The sequence below is a fragment of the Boleophthalmus pectinirostris genome, unplaced genomic scaffold (assembly GCF_026225935.1).
Source record: "Boleophthalmus pectinirostris isolate CB_2022bp ecotype Guang Dong unplaced genomic scaffold, ASM2622593v1 HiC_scaffold_1, whole genome shotgun sequence".
Classification (NCBI taxonomy): Eukaryota; Metazoa; Chordata; class Actinopteri; order Gobiiformes; family Gobiidae; genus Boleophthalmus; species Boleophthalmus pectinirostris.
The window spans coordinates 20,917,513-20,940,794 of NW_026570970.1; the positions used below are offsets into that span (position 1 = coordinate 20,917,513).

At 37.3% G+C, this 23,282-nt stretch overlaps 2 protein-coding genes across 7 annotated transcripts in view; one reads left to right on the forward strand and one right to left on the reverse strand.

The window, feature by feature from the left end:
- The window catches only part of caska (calcium/calmodulin-dependent serine protein kinase a), a 100,592-nt gene that overhangs the window by 24,347 nt on the left and 52,963 nt on the right, over window positions 1-23,282 (reverse strand). For all 5 annotated transcript variants that reach the window (XM_020936335.2, XM_020936334.2, XM_020936332.2 and 2 more), the window contains exons 4-10: window positions 22,296-22,373; window positions 21,371-21,443; window positions 3,821-3,923; window positions 2,346-2,521; window positions 1,889-2,011; window positions 241-324; window positions 53-152 (exon numbers count right to left, since the gene is read on the reverse strand). In XM_020936335.2, coding sequence (XP_020791994.2) covers window positions 53-152; window positions 241-324; window positions 1,889-2,011; window positions 2,346-2,521; window positions 3,821-3,923; window positions 21,371-21,443; window positions 22,296-22,373 — 737 coding nt within the window. The remainder of the gene's footprint in view (window positions 1-52; window positions 153-240; window positions 325-1,888; window positions 2,012-2,345; window positions 2,522-3,820; window positions 3,924-21,370; window positions 21,444-22,295; window positions 22,374-23,282) is intronic.
- On the forward strand, window positions 5,365-15,467 carry gpr34b (G protein-coupled receptor 34b). Of its 2 annotated transcripts, none has more exons than XM_055149716.1 (4): window positions 5,365-5,857; window positions 8,145-8,745; window positions 9,076-12,201; window positions 14,066-14,190. In XM_055149716.1, exons 2-3 carry the CDS (start codon window positions 8,234-8,236, stop codon window positions 9,626-9,628), a joined length of 1,065 nt encoding a protein of 354 aa, XP_055005691.1. In that variant the 5' UTR covers window positions 5,365-5,857; window positions 8,145-8,233; the 3' UTR covers window positions 9,629-12,201; window positions 14,066-14,190. The 2 variants fall into 2 exon arrangements, with proteins under 2 accessions (XP_055005691.1, XP_020791996.1); XM_020936337.2 differs by lacking the exons at window positions 5,365-5,857; window positions 8,145-8,745 and adding exons at window positions 12,820-13,637; window positions 14,630-15,467 and having other exon boundaries at window positions 9,628-12,201; window positions 14,066-14,188.

A 23,282-nucleotide genomic window follows, 5' to 3' on the forward strand; every position in this document is an offset into this window, starting at 1 on the left:
AGAGGTGAAGTGAAAGTATAATAATTTAGATCTACTATTTATTTTGGTTTACCTGAGGAAGTGGGGTCATCCGTGAAATCATGGAGCTCTTCAGGAGGGTCTCCGTAAAATGAATTGAACTTGTGACTGGACACTGCAGCCAGGACGGCCCCCTGAAAATCATACAAATACATTCATCATCCTAAAAAGTAACATATAAAACCTAAAACCTGAATGTGCAAGATCTCATTTGTTACTGACCTTGAGTTTCCGCCTGGCATTGAATTTTCTCAGCTGCTCCACCGTTTCTGGCAGATGGATTTTGTAGGCGTACCGATCTCTCTCCTGAAACATACAAACAAAAGTTGGATATTAAACAGTGCAAAGTTTTCATACTTGACGTCAAAGTTAAAGAAATATTGATGACACAAAACCTTCAACTGTTTAGCCCCAACAATCTACTTGCACAGTGCAGATAAACAAAAATGCTGTCAATCAATAAAAAAAGAAGATTCTTCCCTTTCTGCCCCCTATTTTATTGCATCCTGTTGCATCATCACTGTGTGTGTTTTTCTTTCTGCAAGAGCATGATTTGATAGAAATTTTAAAATATGTAAAATGTTGAATCAAATCATTTATTTTAACTAAATAAGTAAACAACTTATTCAGACCTGCCTGCTATATACACTATCACCTTGTATTATCTAACAGCTAATGTAATAAACATAGCAAATTTTAAATGGAATAAGCCCATAATGTAATAACCAGCCAATATTCTAATAACATGAGTGAGCCGATAACGTAATAATGTAAGACTTTATTACATTATTGGCTGGGTAAAGGAAAAACATGTCATGATGTAATAACTTCAGCCAATAATGTAGTAAAGTATTACATTATTGGCTATTACGGAGTGTTATTACATTATCAGCTCACTCAAGTTACATTATTGACCAGTTATTACTAGGGATGAGCATTTGATTAAATTTTCTTAATCGATCGTCTGCAGAATTAACGATCGATTATTGATTAATCATTAAAATTTTTATATTAAAATTATCATCATTATTATTACTATCTGCACTACTAATCTGCATAAATAAATTCAACTTTACGAGATATAAACCGTAACCACTCTAGAGCCACATCAGCCTGTTTGAGATTGTGTTCAATGCAGCTTTGCGCAGAAACAAAACTTAAACCACATGGCTAATTTGCATAAACTAACCGCGCTGATGCGGTCAACTTCTGTCAGATTAAAGGACATGACTCAGTGGAATACAGGTTAGTGTGACCATATTTGTGTTTGTCAAAACCAGGACAGCGTACGGGAGGTGGGAGGTGGGGACTCGCCATCGACATTGCGCTACTCTCACCTGGCAAAGCTTTTTCATGTTTTCAGTGTCCTGGTGAGCTTTTTCCCACTGGACACCGAAACATATGTTCTTGCTTTGTACACTGTGCACATGGCCTCCCACTTGTCCCGACTGCAACGGAAAGCGTGGAATTTCTTGCACAAATCATCGTTAAATACGCATTTGCACTTCAGCACGTTGCAGGCTGACCATCTATTTGTGTCTCGCTCCTTCTGAGTGCAGAGAGCTACATGTACGGACCTCCGTTTGTCCCCGGACATGGATGTTTGGTCACCCTACGCTACGCACAGCAACCTACATTTGGTTTGTCGATTAAAATGAACGTAATCAATGAAATTCTTAATGATCAATTATCGATTAATCGACTAATCATGCCCATCTCTAGTTATTACATTATGGGCTTATTACATTTAAAACTGGCCAAATTTACTATCTTATTGGCCTTTTCTACTGCCTGTTATTGGTAATATGCTTTCATAATAATAAATACATAAAGTGATTCTTTTTGTTCTTGGAAGAGTTGCTTGACAAACCTTGAGCCAGGGGTGGTTGAGGGCCTCGTAGACTGTGATCCTCTCTGCGGGGTCCAGCATCAGCATTCTCCTCACCAGATCCTTGGCACTTTCTGAGATTTGCGCCCACTGCCTTGGATTCATCTGCATTTAAAAACACATACACACAGACAATAGACTTTATTGATCCAGTGTAGAAGTCAAATTACTCGGACATTACTTGGATAGAGTAGCTCACACATCACAATATATTATAATAACAGAGTAAAAAATATTAATGGTAATAACACATTCTAAATAAGAAGCAAAAAGATAGCAAGAGGCATAATTATACAAATGTATATGTATAAGTCAAAATAAAATTCAATAAAATAATACAATACATAAAATAAAATACAATACATAAGCTTACATATATTGATTACATAGAAATTAAAACAAAACTAAAAGAACGCACTGAGGATTTGAGTTGTCTGACCTTATATTTGCCTTTGCAGATGGCTTCGAACAGGCGGTCCTTGGTGCCGTAGAAAGGCAGACATCCCGAGAGAAGGATGAAGAGGATGACTCCGCAGCCCCACACGTCCACAGGTTTACCATAAGGCTCTCGCTTCACCACCTCAGGGGCCATGAAGTGGGGGGTCCCTACTCGACCTGGGAGAATACGACAAAAGCACGACTCAGGACTATGACATGAATTTAACTCACTGTAAATATATTTCAATACAGACACTGTGTTGTTTTGTTGTTGTAATACAGGCAGATGGATACACTACGTATGCCTAGATACATGTAGAAAAAGCACTAAAAATAAAACCAATTAAAAGGAAATGTTCATATATGACTGCACATAAGGAGACGCCATGAACTAACTAGAAAAGCACTCAGAGAGCGCAGACCTCCGCCAAGGACTACCCCCATTTTTTATATAAATTGCGATAAAATCAGTCTTCTGGATCAGATCTGGATCAGCCTTTGGAATATGAAAGAGGATCCCATTGTCCATCCCTGAGTCAAATTTCATGGGGTTTGGTCAATAATTAACCGAGATATTGAGAAACAATTTTTTGGCCCCATTTACCACAATGTTAACTAAAATTTCAAAGTGATCCAGAATCCAGGATGTCTTCCGGATCACCCCCAAAATGAAATCAGTTCTTCCTTTTCACATTTCCAACAAATACTGAAAATTTCATCAAAATCGGTCCATAACTTTTTGAGTTATGTTGCTAACAGACAAACAAACAAACAAACAAACGCCGGCAAAAACATAACCTCCTTGGCGGAGGTAATTATGGACAGTTTACTTATAATTTAACTTTCACATAGTTGCTGTAGTTGGCTATTCCAATTATGAACTGGACCTTGCATGTTTTTGTAATATTTGCAAATATCAAAAGTCATGATCTGATATCTGATTTCCGTTTTCAACAGGAAAGAGGAAGTAGGTTATTTTGAGCTGTTCTGAAAGGTTTTAGTCACGAACCAATCTCAGGAAGTGACAAAAGCAAAGAAGTCAAATTTAATTCTTATTTGTTTCATGTGAAATTACTTGAAAAATAAGGTTGCCCATGATAAATAATAGAATATTAATGTAAGCATGCATAGATGAAGGAGTAAGGGACTGCTACTTTTTTTTTTCCATTTACATTTTTATGAGAAAAGGTTGTCGTCATTAGAAATAGTGGCATATATAGATCAAATCATCATGATGGGAGGATACAAGCTGGATAGTCGAAGTCCAGTTCTCAGGATTTGTTACTTTGCACCATCAGCTCTATGCAAATGTACAATGCAAATATACAAACAAAGGTAAGTGTGCAAAATGCTGAAATAAGATGCAAACTAGTGTACAGAGAACATTTCATGGCATATTTAGAAATAATAATACAATTGTTATTTTTTATATTATGGTATTTTGATATGTTTATTTCTTGTACAGTCACTGATTACCTCCAGCCACAAGTCCGGACTCTCCGAGCTGAATGGCCACTCCGAAGCCGCCCAGTTTGACCGGGGCAGAGTTCTCTTTGGAGGCCAGCAGCACACAGTGAGGCTGGGAACAAGAGCACACATCAAGAGTTTAATGAATTTTGTGTTAATTAAAGCGCTACACCCTGCTATAAATGACAGACAAGCCACATATGCACTGCACACCCAAAGCAGCAGCACCCAGTCCCACCACACAGTCACCCACACAGGGAGGATCACAGGGAAGCTCCAGATCACTGGAACCAGCAGAATCCAACATATAAAACTGTAGTTAACAATGGGTCAACAGGTTCTTGTGGCTTTTGCATCGATTGTAAAGGAGTTTGTGAGGTGTGTAAATATTCACTAATTGTGAGCGGTTTAACATACTAGTGCCAAAAATAGTTACCGGAAAACACACTAAAAATACACAGAAAAAGTGTTGCAAAACTGTTGAGTTTGCGAGAGGTCTACTCTGGGCACTATTTACTGCTGTTTGCCATTTTATCTAAACGTGTGTTGTGTTTAAAACCTTTTTTACAATATATTGAAGATATCAAGATTTAAGTCTAAAACTGCTCAATGAAACATCACCAGACTGATAGTTACCAACAATTAGCAAAGTTTTCTTGAGTAATTTCATCAAACAAAATATTATTTCTCACATATATACTAACATAGTGAAATGTAAATCAATCTGTTTTTATTCTGAACATGTATCAGTCTTCGCTACATGTCAGAATGGGACCATAACGAAAACGTAGAGCTGTCCCTTAACCAAGAAAGTCACATGCAATAACAATTAGCCAACCATCTGTCACAATAATTTCTAGACAAAATGACAAAACAGCATACCCATCATTTACATTTGTACTTTAAATCATTCTATACTTTTACATTTTTGTCCTTTTCTGAACAATTGAATGGGAAGTTTTTAATACATTGTCTAAAGAGTTCCACAATTTCACAATAACAAGGTCTCTTTGTTTTAGTGCTCCTCATTTATTGTATTTATGTATGTATTTATTTAAGAAAAAAGCATATTAAAAAACATCTAGGCAAATGTAAATATCCGTCAAATCCTTTTCTTCATGGGGATGTTATTGCTTTGTCTGGAATGTTTCACAGTATGGTATTAAACTTTTCTACCTTCAGAGACCACACCAGACCAAGTTACAGGTCAGATCTGTGGTGAGGCAACCAAGCTCACAGTCAGAATGTCTGTTTTTCTAACTATTTTTTATAGTATTTTTGTCCAGTGTCATACTGTGGAACCTTCCAGACAGAGAAATGACATATCCATAGAAACAAGCAAGCGTTGGTGCACCTTTAACAGAGACTATGCTGTTGCTATCAGTGATCAATGAATTTATCAGTAATGTGCTCTGGTACCAATTTATTCTTGATTCTTCCACATGGTCAACAGTTTTTAACTGGACAAGAATCAAATGGTTAATAGCATTGACCTATTCAACACTGAAATAATATTAATATATTGTAATACCTGCTTTACAAAGTTATCAGGTTTACCTTAATGAGTCTAGGCTTTCAACTTGTGGACATTTAAGGACATATTTTGATTGTCTTTCCACTCCGAGCGCACAAAACTTGGCAGTGCTGTATACACAGAGAGTGGCTGCTCTATGATCTCACTGCATTTGGCCCAACCCTTTCACTCACTGTCTCTGCTGGAGATTTTCACTGTGGTTAAAAAGACACAGGCGCCCACAGCACTAACTTTTCTCAACAATTATTTTAGACAGCAGCAGACGCGTGAGGAAGGGAAGTGGCTCAACTTAACAAGGATGGAATAACACGGACAGAAAATCTTGAATCACTGAAACTCCGATTTTGTGGTCAATGGGACAAAGTGTGTATGAAGAGTGACAGTAGAAGGAGATCATGGACTGCAGTTTGGATTCTTGCTCAAGATGAGGAGTGTCTCAGAAAATATGGGAACAGAAAATATGTTTACGCACGGTGTTTGAGAGGGTTTGTTTTGACGAATTTCACAACTAGGTAAGTATCCTACTTCATTTTCACAGACTCAAGTGAAATCTTAGTGTTATAGGAATGCATGAGTACTATTCTTATTCTATTTTTATTGCCATTTTTTGCACTTACCATCAGGTATAGTGAGCATACTGTGGTAGTACAGTATCACATATAATATATATATATATATATATATATATAATATATATACATATATATATATATATATATATATATATATATATATATATATATATATATATATATATACATACACACACACATATATATGTGTATGTATGTATGTATATATATATATATATATATATATATATATATATATATATATATATATATATATATATATAATAGCATTTGTCTGTGTGTCTTGTATTCTTTGTATGTCAGAAATGTTCAGATTCTCAATTTCTGGTCTCATCCATAATATCTCAAAATGCATGAGAAATTCTCTGTAATACTGATTTGAAATATGATATACTCTCAAGAAAACCAGTTTGGGCAGTTGAACGTTTGGGAAATATGCCAAGGACACATCTGAGAGTATCCAACACTTTGACTTAGACAAACTTTATTGATCCACAAGGAAAAGTATTTGGACTCAGTAGCTCACACATCACAATAAATATAATAACAAAGAGCAAAAAAAAAAAAAAAAAAAAAAAAAAAAAATGGTAATAATACATTCAAAATAAGTATCAAAACTAGCAAGGGATGGGTATCAAATAACGCATAATTCTATAAATGTGTATTTCCGGGAGCTACCGTGACCTCTCTCACAGTCTGCCACTCTCTCTGGTGCTCTGGTCAGAGTAAAACCACTGTAACACTGTGGCCCCACATGTAGCCACTTCCATCTAGTAATTCAATTTAGTACTATGAGGTATCTTAAAGGTTGTATAGAGGATTTTCCAAGGAACGAGAAATCCAGCGACTGTTTGTCCTTTTTCAAATGTTGCGCATGCGTGAAAACACCCCCCCTCCCCTACAGCTCCCTACATAGAAACGCCTTCTCCCGCCTCCTCTTTACGCCAGAAACAGGTTTGTTTACAGCCGGTGCGCTGCACATGACTTGTAAACAACTAACTACAGTGTTGGTTAGGCAAGGCGGAGAAGTGAGGAGCGGGGGGAGCGGGTGTGCGGACATTTCGTTCGCGGACGAGAAGTGAGGAGCAGGGAGAAGAGCGGAGCAGGGAGAGAGGAGAGAGGAGAGGGGAGCGGTGCGCGGAGATTCCGTGCCCGGAGAAGTGAGGAGCAGGGGGAAGAGCGGAACGGGCAGCGGGGACAGGAGCAGGAAAGGGGTGCAGAGAAGGTTGCGCGGAGATTCCGTGCGAATGAACTAGCTACAACACGCAGCAGCAAGCGGACTCTTTCTTTGCCTTGAAAATTACGTTTTCAGACATAGGATATCGCTTTCGTGTCCTGAAAAACGTTTGACTAGCTCTTGGAAATAAAGTACGTTTTCATAATAAGCAGAAGTGACCTGTCCAGGAGTAATTTGGCGACCAATGCGTCAGTCTTTAGACCCTGCGTCTGCTTCAGTCGCGCCATCGCTGGAATGAATCTTCAAGAATCACCTTAGTTTGGCTTCGCTGCTTTTCCCCTTGTCTTCTTCTTTCAGCGACCTCAAAAACGGACTTTCTTTTGCGGCTAACTGCTCCTGGATTCTTGTCTGCCATTGCAACAAACTTTGTGCTAACTGCGAGGAAGATATAGGTCAAAAAAAGCCGCTAAGAACTGTTGCGTTGGTGGAGTAAACAGCGTCTGTGCGGCTTGCGTCTGTGGACTGCGTGACAGGCGTACGTAAACCACGTACCGGCGGCGCGCAGGCAAGTCAGTTACGCTAGAAACGTAGGGAGATTGATTGACAGCCTGTCAGCTAACAGATAACGAGGCAGTGTCGTTATCTATTGGCAAATGTTTAGCTGGCCCCACCACGTCCAGAGTTGATGAATTTTTATTCTCTTTTTTTTGGTCATCATAATTACAAGGCTACTGCACCTCTATAATGCTATCATTGACAATTTGAAACAAAAAAAAATCCTCCATACAACCTTTAAGGTCAAGTCTTACAGTCAAATATAACATGAGGGTAAATTTGTGCTCGTCATGATGCAGTTCATAAAATCTTACTTCATAAAAAGGGGTAGATTATAAAGTCAAAAGCTTAACCGAGGCCAGGGTAATTAAAAAGCTGCCTGAACTGCTAATTTGATGAGCAGATGATTCAAGGCCGAGACCTTAGCTAAATGCATTAGTGAAGCTATTGCTAACCTACACCGTTTTGTTGCAGTGTTGAAACAACACCAGGAAACCTCAACGGAAATCAAAACCACCACAGCAGCAAGTATTTTTCACTCTCTGAAGAAGAGCATCAGCAACATGGCTCAGACTAACCTAACCACGACCCCAGCCTCCAATGAGAGCAGACACTGTGAGGCACAGGAAGAGCTACAAACATCATTGGCTGTGCTGTATACCATCATTTTTATACCTGGACTTTTTGGAAATCTGGTGGCTTTGTGGGTATTTTTTTTTGTACACTCCAAGAAGAACTCTGTGCGTGTATTTCTCATTAACATAGCATTAGCCGATCTGCTACTCATGGTATGTTTGCCGTTCAGAATGATCTATCACAGCCAAGGCAACAGATGGAGACTGGGCCCGACGCTGTGTTCAGTGGTGGGCAATCTCTTCTATATGAACATGTACATGAGCATCACACTGCTGGGCATGATCAGTGTGGACAGGTATCTGAAGATCTATCGTGGTGTAGGCATGGATGGAAGGATCACCACTAGAGGGAGCATTGTTGCCTGTGCAGTAACATGGGCAGGAGCTATGGCATTCATCATGCCTATAATGATGTCCAAGAATCGCACACAAACCGACAGGTGGGTGAGGACATGCTGGAGTTTCTTCTTAGTCTATTTATAAGAAGTAATATGTGTTAGATTACTGAATATAGAAATACAATCTCTTAATTTAATTTACAAAGTCTTTATTCAAAAGAAATACATTATGCTGTTCTAAAGCATAATGAAACTGTGGTTTTGGGTGAACATCTGGAAGTCAGAATAATTGCAAAAATTTAACATAGTGACAAAACACAAAATTACCAAATTTCCTTGCGATCAGTTTTAAATGTTTATGGAAATGAATGTAGTTATTATTGTTTTTCAAGGGTATAGAAGTGCAAACTAACAGAATGTGTTGTTTTGCAGATGTTTTTTTTACAGACAGCTCCTCGAAGACAAATGGAAGGCCTATATTAACATTGCAGTCGTCGTGATTTTTTTTCTTGTTTTTATCATTTTAATGACGTCTTATGTGAAGATCGGATACTATCTTCGAAAGAAATCCCTGGAGAATCCAGACTTCCCCAGTGCGTCCCACTACAAACGCAGCGCCAAGAAGTCATTTTTTATCCTGTTCCTTTTCACTGTCTGCTTTGTGCCCTATCACCTGGTCAGGATCTTTTACATTAAAACGCAGATTACGGACACTTCCTGTTTCCTGAGGGGCATGGCTGATCGAGCCAATGAGATCGCATTGGTGTTTTCGGCCTTTAACAGCTGCCTGGACCCTGTCATGTACTTCCTGTTGTCTTCGTCAGTGAGGAGGGAGGTGCTGCGTCTGGCGGGCAGGGTGCTATACTTGAGAGAGGTGGTTGTGAATCGTGTTAACAGCTCTACTCTGGAAATGGAACGAGAGCCAGTGTCCAACAAAGGACAGTTAAGAATCAGCTCAGTAGTCATAGACAACCACAAGAGCTGAGCAGGGTACATACAGAAATACATGTACTATGTAGGCCTGTAACGATAACAAATTTTGCTGGACGATTAATTTACCAAGAATTTATTGTGATAAACGATAATATTGACATTTTGAGACCAATTTCAACTAATATAATGACCATGGAATAAAAATGCAAATACATCCTCTCAATGATCAATAAACCTTACTTTCTAAAGAACATTTAACACAGGAACTGTAAGACAAAAAAAACCAAACAAAAAAACAACAGGTCTAAATAAAACAGACTTAACACAGAACTAGCCTAATGTGTCTGGCTCACAGCAAGGACTTGTTAACAAAAATGCACTTAAATAAACCACTGTTGAACCAAATACAACCAAAGCAATAAATAAAATGGATTATTAAGTCTCCGTAACAAAATTGTGATTTTAGTTACTGACTTACATTGGAATATTGTGTCTCGTCTCTCTCTGGCTGCTGCTGTGAGCCTCGTCATTTTGGTCTTTAAGTGTTCATATTAACACAGGATCCTGTTTCTCTATGAGGGAGCCTCTGTCCTGGCTGGTGTCATGTCGGTTCGGTTTCGGGATTTCGGGTTCTCCCGGGCGCTATGCTAGTTGTGTCGCTCGGGTTTGGGTTTATGTCGGCTGTTGGGGTTTGGGACATTTCTTCTCGTTTGCGCTCGCTGCATTTGACGCACGCGGCTGTTGAGACGTGTCCCGCTCACCAGTGTTGATTCGGCATCGTGACTTGTTTTGGCGATGAACGGAGATGAACAGTTTTGTCACTCTGACAGCGGCGCTAGCTTGTGTTGCTAGCGCACCGCACAGACAGCGGCTTTCTGCATTTGCAGAATTTGGATTTGCAGAAAGCGCGCAGACTACGCGCGCATCCACTGTGTTGATAAACACAGCGCACGTTGGTTCAAGCGTCATTACATTTGTTAAACGAGAGGAGTCAGAGAGCGATAGAATCCTTCTAACATTCACCCTCTTTGAGAGCGAGAAAGAGCGAGAGAGAACAAACAAGCATGCAACTAAAATTTATCGTGGCTGGAAAAGTGATCGAGCTCGTTATCGTACGATTAATCGATTTATTGATTATCGTTACAGGCCTAATACTATGTGTGGACTGAATGAACGGTCTAGAGGTGCTGTGATCAGAATTTGTTTTGAGGCTATTATCAGTCATCTTAAATGAGCACTATGCAACCTTACAGGTTTCGTATCCGCTTCTAGCTTGTCTCCATGGAGATGTTATTGCTTTGCCAAGAATGTTACACAGTATGGAATTAATTTAATCCAGATAATCATCAGGCCAAGTAAGAATTCAAATGACAGTAAGAATGCATGTTTTCAAGGTAGCTCCCTTAATGAGTAATACTGTGGAACATTCCAGGCAAAGCAAAAATGACAAGCAGATGATAGAAAAGTTACAACATGCATATTTAATTTTGGATTGGCAGATACTGATCACACTGACAAACAATTTATTTGTAGAAAAAATGACTGGCTTTCTGTGATGGGCCAGTGATAATCTGTGATGATCTGCAGCCGATTGATGGAGCACTAAACAGAGCATCATGCTCACTAAATGTTACCTTTCCTTTCCTTTTCCTTTGGTAACAATAAAATCTTATTAGATTGAATAAAATATTTAATCTAATAAGTAAGTTTAACCCAGGGCTCAGACTGCACACAACGCTCTGGTCCGGTGGTCACGAGTATTCCGTATGAGGAAAAGTGGTCCGTACTGTCTGGAGGAGCTATGGATCTCTGGTGTAGTCTGAGCGAAGTGTAATAAATAAAAATGCATGCTTTTAGTTCACATTGTGAATCTTTGTAACAATTTTATTGCAATCATCTGTATATGCTCTTAAATATAAATACGCTTTCATGTTATGACTTTTTAAATACGTAACAACCTTGTGTCTAATGGTACTGATCTAGTTCAGTTTGAAGTATCTGGCTTAGATAGCAATTCAGAACATTGAAATTAAAGTTCCATCAAAGGGCAATTTTTTTCAGTATATTGATACCTGCAAAAAAAAACAAAAAAAAACAAACTAATATATATATACTAATTTTTGAATTTACTGGTATTTGGATATTTTTGACAACCTGTATTCTAGATAATGTAGTCAGACTGTCAACTGATATAATATGGTCGTAAAAGTCCAAACAGAGAAGACGTGTATTGTTAACTTCAAAGCAGATCTCATGACGGCTGTGATCCTGACATGAGCTGTTACAGAGCACACAGGGGGAATATTACAGAGATGAAAGCTTTTGACAGAGGAGCACATTGTCAACAAAATACAGCTATCATTTTAACATATGCCATATCATTTGTTCTATTCAGATTGTACAATATGTGTCTTTACACTGAAGCGAACTACTCTCTTTTGCACAAGTGGGACTACAGCGCCACCAGATGGACAAATCAAGACAATTTCGCTCACATAAGAGGAACATGCACTTGATCTGAGTAGGCATTTCATTTAAGGAAGAGCTAACGGTAACACACAGACCACATGAAGGACTTCGTGAAAATGAGTGGTTTGTAGTGACCAACTGTACATATATTTAAAAGTAAGTTTTCACTTTTTATTTCAAACATGTATTTTGAAAATTTACAAAAATTACTATATGTTTAATGTAAATTGTATAAGTTTAATGATGGAGGGCTCATTAAATGCTTTTCTCCATGGAAATGTTATTGTTTTGTCTGGAATGTTTCATTGTATGGTACTAAACATTTCTATCTCCATGGAGACCAAACCAGACCAACAGATCTGTGGAGAAGCAATCACAATCACAATTAGAATGCCCATTTTTCTAGGCTTTTCTAGGTTTTTCTTTGAGCTATAAAGCCAAGGGGTAATTGAATAAATGTAAGGTAGAGCTGTTTAATGCCATACTGTGGAACATCACAGGCTGAGCAATGACCTATCATACACACACACCATTTACATATTAATCTATCTTAACTTACCACACATATAGTCAGTGAAATAGTGTTCTTTTTAATGTAATATTAATTAACTGTGTTTTGAAAAGTCGTCACCTATTTACACAGGTACTTCCCAGACCGCAAATATATCTTACCACTGACTGCTGAGACTAATTATGATAAACGCCCACATAAAAAGCAACAATCTCACTATTAGTATTTCATATTTTATGCTGTTTCTTCTTTATCTTTCATAGAGCAAATGGATTACAGCTCTTCACCATCGGTTAACAGCATGCATGCTTCTTCCTCTGTCTCTCTTTGCCCTACCCCTGCTACTCTCATCTTCCTTCCTTTGGTGTACACCCTCCTCTTCCTCACTGCTGTCCCTGGCAACATTCTTTCCCTTTGGATCTTCCATCACCGCATCTCCAATGTATCCCCCATTAACATTTACCTATCACACCTCAGCCTGTCCAACCTTATCCTCTCACTCACTACGCCTTTTCTTGGTGCTTACTACGCTTGGGGCATCACATGGACATTTCGGGGCGTCCTATGCCAGCTTGTATTGCACGGCGCTACCCCAATTTTACACATTAACATCTACATTGGCGTTATGATCTTAACTTGGGTGGCAGTTAGTCGCTTGGTCTCTCTTCTGCAGCATACTCACGCAGCCAGACCAAGTGCGTGTCTAGCTCTGATGCCGACCAGATTAACTCATTGTCTCAAAAAAGTTTCATTCGCACGGGGAGTGTGTATTGCAGTGTGGTTAATAAATGTAGGTGCCATTGTACCTGTAACTGTATTTTACAGTGTCAAAGAAGCAATAAGTGCAAATGAGACAAAATCTGACAAGGAGGTTTGCTACAACCCCACAGTAGAAATTGGAGCCAATACGTCAGCAGCGTGCAATTTAGCGGCTATAACTATTTTCTATGTCTGCTATGCTCTGGTGCTATTGTCCTACATGACTGTGCTCAGACACATTAGGCGCTCACGGAAAAGTGCTCATATCGCCACGTCGCAAAGCTTGCTGGGAAGAGTGCTGAGGAATATTGTGGTCGTCCAGGTACAGTACAAGGACAAAAACCTACAGACATTCAGTATCATTCATAGAAAGCACAGATTCTTTGTAACCATAGCAACAACAAACGCGTCTGGAATGTGACTTGAAACTAGTGTTGTCACTCAATTTGGATTGTGGAAAAGTTCAATAATGGATACTGATTTTTATAAAAATCAGTGTTAAAAGACAATATAGGATGTTGTTTAAAAAAAAAAATCCAGTTTGGTTTTATTATATTTTTGTGAATTTCTTTTTCTCATTATCAGTATTGTTCAAATTAGTATATAGTTTCAATACTATACTAATTTTAGTATCAACTGGTATTAATTTGTATGACCTAATTTAAGCCTTGCATATTTAATTTTACAAAGTTTACATGTTTTAGCCAGCTAACACTCACATGTTATCTGTATTCTCTGATCTGTTTTCAGATTGTCCTTTCTGTGTGTTTACTCCCTTATCACATCTTCAAACCCATCTTCATTTCTCTGGCCTCTAAACAAGCTCAGCTAATGCCTGGTCATGACTGCCATCCACTCTCTGGCCTGGTTGAGGTGATTACATTTAATTATTCTTGTGTAATGTAATTTAGATTGTTATCTGCAAACATCAATAAGGCAATTCGAATAATATACGGTCCTTAAAGTAGCTGTATAAGCAGGTTTGATCATTATGTTGCCCATGCTAATTCATATGGAAACTTACAGACATAGATATGTATTACAGCCTATTCATGGGTTTCAAGCTATGCCAACAATCATATGTGGGCATAGCAATTAAGCACTTGAAATTAAATTCAAAATATGACTATAGATTTTTTTGAATGGGGAAAAGTGCCTCAAATCAGGAAGGAATCAGCATGAATATGATATGTGGGTGTATGAAAGCTATGACAGCTGGTCATATTGTTATTCCTTATGGTGTATGTAAGTATGACAACTACATCTGCAACTACATGGATTTATTTACCAAACGCTAAAATGTAAATGTTGTAGGTAAAGAACAGCCTGCTCCTTCTGGCAGCACTGAGAGGATCCACTGACCCTGTGATGTATTTCCTTCTGGACAAAACATTTCGACAGCAGACTCTCAAACTGTTTGGAAAGAAGCAGAGCACTTCAGGGATATGGTTATGGACCGTGAGTGGGACTGCTAAACCCGGACAACTTGGAGATAGCACCAGGACCCCTGCAAACTCCAGTCATGAAAGTGCTTTCTAAAGTGTTGTAAGCAGCAGCAGGGAGTGACTTGTCAAGCAACTTTTGCTTAAATGCAATGCCACAAATAAACACAAATATTTACAATACATCTTTAAATACTGTATATAGCATTTGTTTATTGCATGTATATTTCCGTCCCACATTCTTATACTAAAGCTAAAAAGGTAATTTCTCTCTGCCATGACTGTGCCTAATATTGAGTAACAAATTACCACAACAAGACTGCCCAGAAATTTCAAAACATGTAAAAACATCTGAAACAAAACTAAACAGAGAAGCAGATTGGTTTAACAGCCATTTTACTTCCTAAGAAAAGAGCATAATGGCATATATATTATATGCTGTATGCATATGTATATATATGATTTCAATGTGGTCAGTAGCAGTGGTAGAAAGTAAAGAAAAGAAGTAAAAACACATTTTTATGTACATCATTTCTCAGTGGATACTTCTTACTTTTGCTTAACTACATTTGAGAGTGTTTATCTGTACTTTCAGTTCTAGTCCATTTTTGAACTGGACTAAAAAGCACTTCTTTTAAGGTTCATAGGGTGAATTGACGTCCAGAGTTTGGAAAACAAAAATATACAAATAAAAACAGGTAGAAAAAGGACTACTGTTTCCTTTTCATTCTGTGAAATGCTTTACTTTCCTAATCTATAAAAGAAGATTTTAAACAGGTATAGTACACTTCAAGGCTTTGACTTCTGTGAGACTTTTGCTTGAGTTTTTTTCTACCCAAGTAATGAAATTGAGATTTATATAATGAAACTGTAATGATTAATGAAACTTCTTCCAGCACTGGTCAATAATAGATTATATTAAGGTTCCATTCCATGTATATTACAAATGCAAAAGAATGTAAGGACAATGTAAACAAGGAAGTTATTGTTCAGAATAGTCCTTCTTGTCATTATTTTCTATTAGTATGAACAACTACAGTGTGTTAACTGTAACCCAGTTACTGTAAAGTGAGCTGATATGAAGCACTTTCATTTCCTATCACGGGACATCTATTTCCTTAGGTTCAGTTACAGTGTGAAATGAAATGAACTATATGGCTGGAATGAATTAAATAAATGCAAAATATAATATATGTATCTCAGTGCATTCAAATAATTTATTAAAAAGTAAAATCAAAAAGAAGTCTGGAATATACTAAATAGTTTACTTTAAAACATGAATCAATAAAAAACATACCCAGATTATTTTACTGATAAAAGTGAAAGTTATAGTATGAGCAGGAGAGAAAAAAATAAATAAAAGCATTCTCTAAAAGAAAGGAATCCTAAATCAGAACAATTGTTAATAAATGTAAAAATTAATTTCATATTTTAAAAACTGAAACTATATCAAACCTATGAGAATGAAAAATAATGAAAATAGCAAATAGCAGCATGAAAACTGCCTCGAGTTCTCCAAAACATTAGAAAAACTAATAATTAAAAGTAATAATTTCTTAGGAAATCATTCTTAAATGGTCAGTAAAAGAAAACATTGATGGGACCAAAACAGTAGCCTGATTCATAAGCTGTTTTCACTTCTTTGGAAACCATCTGACCAGCAGCATTAAGGGCAGTTCACACCAAAAGCGTCAAAAAACGCCTCTATTTGGACGCCATTGCATTTGAGTTGACGCCGTGGACGAACGGGACAAAAATACTTGACGCGCGTCCGTTGCCCTGGAAACAAAAGCCCGGTCCCGCTCTTTTCCCGAAACAATGTCAGACCAGACTGAGAGAGTGTTTTTATGACATAAAACATGAACGGAGGAGATCGGGTCGACGACTGGGTCGTATATATATTTATACTCCACTAATGACACTGGATCAGTCCCGGTCTAGTCCTAGTTTGGTCCTGGTCTAGTCCTGGTGTAGTCCTCGCGATCGGCTCGGTGATTGTGGTGTATATATTTATTCTCCGCTCGTGTTTGTGGTTCTCGTTCTGGTTCTCCGGTCTTGCTTCCTAATAATAACGTCGCTGCGTCACTGAATACTCGTCCCTGATTTGTTGACGCGGCGCGTCTGACGCGAAAAGTTCAGCATTTTCAACTTCTTGACGCTGAAAATGCTCAAAGGCATATAACGTTTCCATATCAGCGCAAAACTACACATGCTGTATATAAGTTTGTTTTATCTTATTTAAAGAGCCCATATTACGCCATTTTCTGTTTTTGAGGAAGTAACAACGTTATAACATGGCCTAAAGAAACAATTTTGCATACTATAGGCCCTTTAATATATGGTTTAGAAATATGGTGTAATAATGACAAAAGATCACTGCATCTCCTTAATACTTCAAAAGCAAGTTGAAAGAGCTATGTGTAAGTTTAGATATTTTGAACATATAAACTTCTACAATCTAAAATTATAAATGTTTTGATTTAGTGGACTGTCATAGTGCATAACTCCTTTATAAAGCAAGTAAAAAATGCTGATGTCTAGCAGGGGGGGAAAAAAAAAAAAAAAAAAAAAAAAAACTCCTCATAGAAAGGGATGCAGGTGACTAGAGTATGTGGTAACTTTAATTTACAAAGACTACTAGGGCATGTGGGATTCTGTATGTGGGATTCAGATTTGGAATGATTTGAGGGTACACCTTGAACAATGCTACTTGAAACTGCTCGCTAACTGCTTTTATTACCAGACTTACAATTGTCCATATATAGTAACAATATTGTACATGTTGAATCATCAAATATATATTTATATGTATGAGGGTAGGTGTATAGGCATGTGTTTATGTAGTTTTAACTTAATTTACCTAGATACCGCCTTGTGTGTAATTGTAATTTATGTATAAATAGAACCTAAATCAAATAAGATGAGTGGGTGGGAGTAAATAAGTCTTACTTCTTCTCACTCCATTTCCAGATGGCTAAATTTATCATGTTCGTTGATGCTGTTCATTTGTTTGTAGGGAAAATTATTATGTTAGTTACTGATCTTGGTTATATTATATTTTATTAAAATTCTACATTTATGTGTAGCTAATTTAATGTGGCAATGTAAAACATGCATGATCTCAAATGAACTAAAGTAAATAAAACCAAATTATAATCAAAAGAGGAACTATTACTACTTAAAATGTCAAGTTGTGGTTTATACTGACAGAAAGCTGCTTTTCATTTGGCTGACTATGATACAGTAATAACAGTGAATGTAATATTTGTGATTAGTTTATGAAGTGTTCACCTTGAATTTAACTCCTGGCATTATTAATTATATAATTATGAATTAATCAAGCAAAGATCTTAATTGCAATTTGAGTTACTGCAATTACCAAATAAAAAAAGGCTTCAGTTTATTCCTAATAGAATGTTTTGTCTGTTTTCTCTAGTATCGCAATTTGATTTGTTCCCAAATTTGTGCAGTCCTAGTGCCCATGTGTCCATTGATGTTTACATCAAAAATCTCACTGCATTTATAAATGTATCAGTGACTGCACAGTGTCCCAATGCCTGATATACTGTAGTTCAAAACAGTTGATTTACCTCTCCCACAAACACCAAGCATCAATCTAAACAGCATTTTTTAAAAAAAGAGAAATAACTAATAACTCACAAAAATTATTGCATATACAAATAAAAACAACTGTAGAGGTATTTCTTTAAATTTAGAAGCAAGATAAAAACTACTACAACATGATGATTTATATAATTTCAGAGTGTAAATGAAGTCAGTGACTTTCACACCAGCACACACACATACCGCCCCCCTTTACAGGGCAGTACAGTCAGAGGCATGATGATTTCTGCTAAAAGTACATCTGATAAGGCAGAGGTGAACACGCATCCTATTTAAAATGCTGTCAAACCTTGAGCAATGTCAAAGCTGTATTTGAAGAAGGCATTCCTACATTTAGTGCATGTGTGTTGTAAGGAGAAAACAAAACCACATGCTATGGAAATACTTTGGTTTAACTGAGCAGAACCAGTACATTTCCTCAATATAATGCCACCACAGTAGTACATTACAGTGCAATGGTAAACTACTTCTCATCTACTGTAGCCTTAACTCATGAGGCTACTCCTCTGGCTTTGACAGTCAATACTGCCCGTCCCTGACACTTCTGTTCTCACACTCCACATGTTTTGTGTCTGTAAAGAGGCCGAATTGAAGCTACAAGAGGCAATGCATTATGGGAACCGTAGTTCTAATTATTTTATCGGAGGCCCACAACCAATAAATTAGAAATTGTCTCATGGGCCAGTGGAAATGATCTCAGATGCTGCATCGATGCCTGCGAGGAGCAAGTTTGAGATCCCTGATTTAGCATATTCCGGTTATATTAGGTAAAACGTTGTACAGGTGTTACGAGAACTATGTGCAAAATTAAATAATAAAATAAGATAATACAGTTCCACAAATTGGCTATAAATGAAAAATACAGTGTTTATACAAATTTCAGACCCACCATACAAAAGGGATGTCAGTCTGACTGTCAGTCACATGCTTCAATACAACTACACCACGACACAGTTTCATACCACATTTATACACTGTGGACAGTAGTTTTTAGCATGTGGTTCAAGTGCCTTTGTTTGCTAGAAGTTGCAACTAAGAGTCAGTAGTAGTCTTCATTTACACCAAAGTTCATCCTGGTTGTTTATGTGGTCCTTGTTTAGTCCAGTTGTTTCCATGACTTTCTGAATGAATTAATGAAATTGTAATTTTGATAATTAATAGGCCTGACAAGCACACTGAATCCAACAATATTGATGACTTGTTCTTTTACTGCCCCCTTATGGACAACATTTGCCCATGTCAGAGAAAGCATAACCTCAAGTTAAAATAACAAAGTGCTCTTATTTAAAGATGTACTCTGTAACTTTTCTGGAGGAAGTCCACAGCCTTTGCTGTCTCCATGGAGATGTTAATGCTTTGGTTTAAATTGTCCAGAGTACGGTATTAAATTAATCTGTCTTGCATTTATTCAATAACAGGAGTTTACGTGCTCCAAAATATCTTAACAACATTAATTTCTACAGTGAGTAGAGTCACGTCGACACAAATCTAACTTGGAATTTGGTTTGTAAGTCTCCAAAGTGATTCATAATTTTATGGTCATACTGTGGAACATTCTTTCACATCTTCATGGAGATAAACAGGCGACGGACCTCTGCCAGAAAAGTTCCACAATGCACCTTTAAGGCAGTAGTAGCATCATGCACACTTAAATTGGGAAAATATAGTTCCTGGGTATACTGCAGACTGACACAGTAATACACAAAGAGTGCAGAGCTGACAGAGGCTATAAAATATGCATTATGTGTGTCTGGGAAGCGGCTAGTCTACACATAAAGAAAGTACTGCAACAGAGTGCACTGAAAATCACATATAAACCATTAAATTCACAACAGGGAGGCTGCCAGGGGGATTGTAGCTTGTTTGTGAATGCCAAGAGTGTGATACAGAAGTAAAGAGATCTGCTTTAAATGTGAAGCCTTAGTTTGCATAAAATGTTGTTTTCTCTACAAGACTGGCTGTGCGTATTATGAGCTAGTTTAGACTAACATAGTGTAAAAGGGCACAAACAGCATGCTTTATCCAAGAAGTACGTCATCCAAATAACAGCATGCAAGGAAAACTGGTGAAGAGGCTTACATCTAAATATCACAGGTGGAATTAGAAAATGTACTGATATTTTCTACAGTTAAATACATATTGTAACATTACAAAATTGTGTCATTTGCATTTGTCACAACTGTAACACATTTACTTTGTAATGCAACAGTTATTTAAAGTGCATATGACAGATTTTTATAATTCCCTAATTTTGACTTTCTTTGGAAGGATGATAAATGTTGTAAATATAAATCATAGTTTTACCAACCAATCAAGATGCAATTTGTGAAGAAAAATGTAAAAATCTGTTGAAAATTACAGGAAGTAAACAGCTGATGATCATACTAAGGAGAATTCTATACAAAGGTTTAGCACAATTTACATTCTAGAAACACATTTTAAACATGAATTCAACAAAATGAGTGCTTTCATATATATACATTCATATATATACCCTTGTGTATTTAGACTTATAACTCTTGCTGAATGTAAAGCTGTTTTTCCCGCTCACCAAAAGGGCAAAAATAGTCAAGTGTGGTTTTTGAGGGTTAGCTTTAGCAGCACCACCCAGAGAAACAAAACCAGACATATTACGGAAAGAACAGGAATGGAAAACTATGCCATGTGCCACCACAAACTGTTTTCAGCTACAACTACTATACTTTTTTTTGAAAATGCTACCACTACATTTTTACAAACCACTAGCTTTTCACAGCAAGACACTCAAGTTGCAGTTGGAGATCCCAGGATTTAAAATAAACTCTACTTCCATTAATTTTTAACATTTACACATGTGAATTTCGGCGAGGACTTGTCAAGCCTTTTCCAAAAATCCTCTTTGAATGATACACACACGCAGCAGGGAAGCCTCATACAATGTCTTTCAAACACTGAACAAGAGAAGCCCGTGTAGTGAATAGAAATGTATTAAAGTTTAAACGACAAATACCTTGACGTCTCTATGGATGATGTTGTTGTCGTGGCAATAGCGCAGCGCCTCCAGGATCTGTCTCATGTAGTGACTATGGAAATAAATTGTTTTGTTTTACAGGTCAGCAGACAAGATTCTACAGGGGTAAAATCTGCACATAAATAAAAGACAAAGTCGCATCCGTTTAACATTACTAGGAAATAAGGAGTTGTGTTGCGTTTAGGCCATAGACAGTATGTACAAATGGACATAGCTAACCTGCTAGCAACCGTATTGAAAATAGGAAGTGAGCATGGGTGCACTTCCGGCTCCATGGACTCTGGCTCCAATTGACTTTATGTTGAAAAATTGTGGTCCCTCTCTTAATAACTGCTGCAGTGAGCCTTGTCATTTTGGTCTTAAAATGTTCGTATTAACCCACGCTATACGATCCTGGTGTTTTTATTTTATTATTTTTCTGTAAATAAATTTCTGTTCCTATTATGGAACTCCAAATTAGCTCATATAACTGCTAGGATTGTGAGCTTGATTTGACTGGAGTTGAACACAATGGGTGATGTTACACTCCCTTAGTGCACTTCTTTACACAGTCTATGGTTTAGCCTCATCAAGCATAGTCCATTAAGATGTTATTACTTTGCCTGGAATGTTCCACAGTACGGGATTGAACTATCTCCATGGGAACAAGCAAGGTATTTTATTTGTGCAGTAATAATATTTGACACTGTTTGCAAATGCTTGTTGGGCATGTTTACTGCCATAGTTATGAACAATCCTGGCAAAGTGATAAACAGAAAAGTCACGCAGCTTACCTTTGTTTCCAACAGTATTATTAAACTTAAATTAAAATGCATTAGCTTTTCATTTAGAGTTATAAATGTTAGTAAGAGTATCCAGTTACTTTCCAACAATAGTGTGTATTTCAGGTTTAAACATGTCTTACCTTGCCACTGCTTCACTGTAAACAAAGCCAGCATCTGCCCGTTTTACAATCTCGAAACACAGGTCTGCTCCGTCCATACTAACACAGACACAAGGAGAGAAAAGAGAAGAAGGAAAGTTTGGCATAAAGGTCATGGAAGGTTTCTAGGAGCAGACGAAAGGGCATCCTTATTAAAACTCCAACGGAGTTTGCTATGTGATAGGCCACTGAGGTGGAGAGGAGTGGGTCAGCGGAGAGGAGCTGTCGAGACTGACTGCGATGTATCAATGTCTCAGAGGGATGGAGATGTTCTAGGGACTTCACACGAGAATAAGATTTATATAGAATAGAATAAGTCCATTTATGTGTGCTTTTATTCACCATATGTTTATTACAGACTTACAGAGGATGTTTGTTGATCATCTACAATACCATATTTTGTAAACAATTGGGAAAATACTGTGTAGAAGATATTGGGAAGTGTGTTTAAATATCTCATCTTTTCTGGCCACATATCACTTGTATCATTCCATAAGACAGAATCAAAAAATCTTGTTTTGACAAATTAGAAAATCAAGTATATGGTCTATGATGATACAAAAATAAGAAATGTAATTGACAATACACTTTTTGTATGATACTTAAACTTCAACTAAAACTTTTACAGGATCTTTTTAGCATTATTTTTGATGGACTGCAAAAATTATTATCTGATTCACTTCAATAGTTATGCAAAATTGACTTTTGTGAGCTTCTAAGCCATGTTTATAATGTCGGTACTTCATCAAACATAACTGGAGTGTTTAATTGTGTTTGGGTAATCCTTGTGTATTACTCTGTCTATATCTCCAAAGCTCAAAATGCTCTGTTCCAAACCTTGTAGCTCTAGTTTTCAAGTTAAAAGTTACCTTTTATTCTCTCTTAAGTAGAGATTGGCAACTCCAGATCTGAAATTATCCAAATGATTCTAGTGCAAGTGTATGGATTTTAAAAACACAGAGGTGCAAT

Bases quoted from the DNA above. Each gene is read 5' to 3' on its own strand.
- gpr34b (XM_020936337.2), top strand. From the start codon at position 12,825: ATGGATTACAGCTCTTCACCATCGGTTAACAGCATGCATGCTTCTTCC. The intron at 13,638-14,065 runs GTACAGTACAAG...ATCTGTTTTCAG, and splicing joins GGAATATTGTGGTCGTCCAG to ATTGTCCTTTCTGTGTGTTT. The intron at 14,189-14,629 runs GTGATTACATTT...TAAATGTTGTAG, and splicing joins CACTCTCTGGCCTGGTTGAG to GTAAAGAACAGCCTGCTCCT.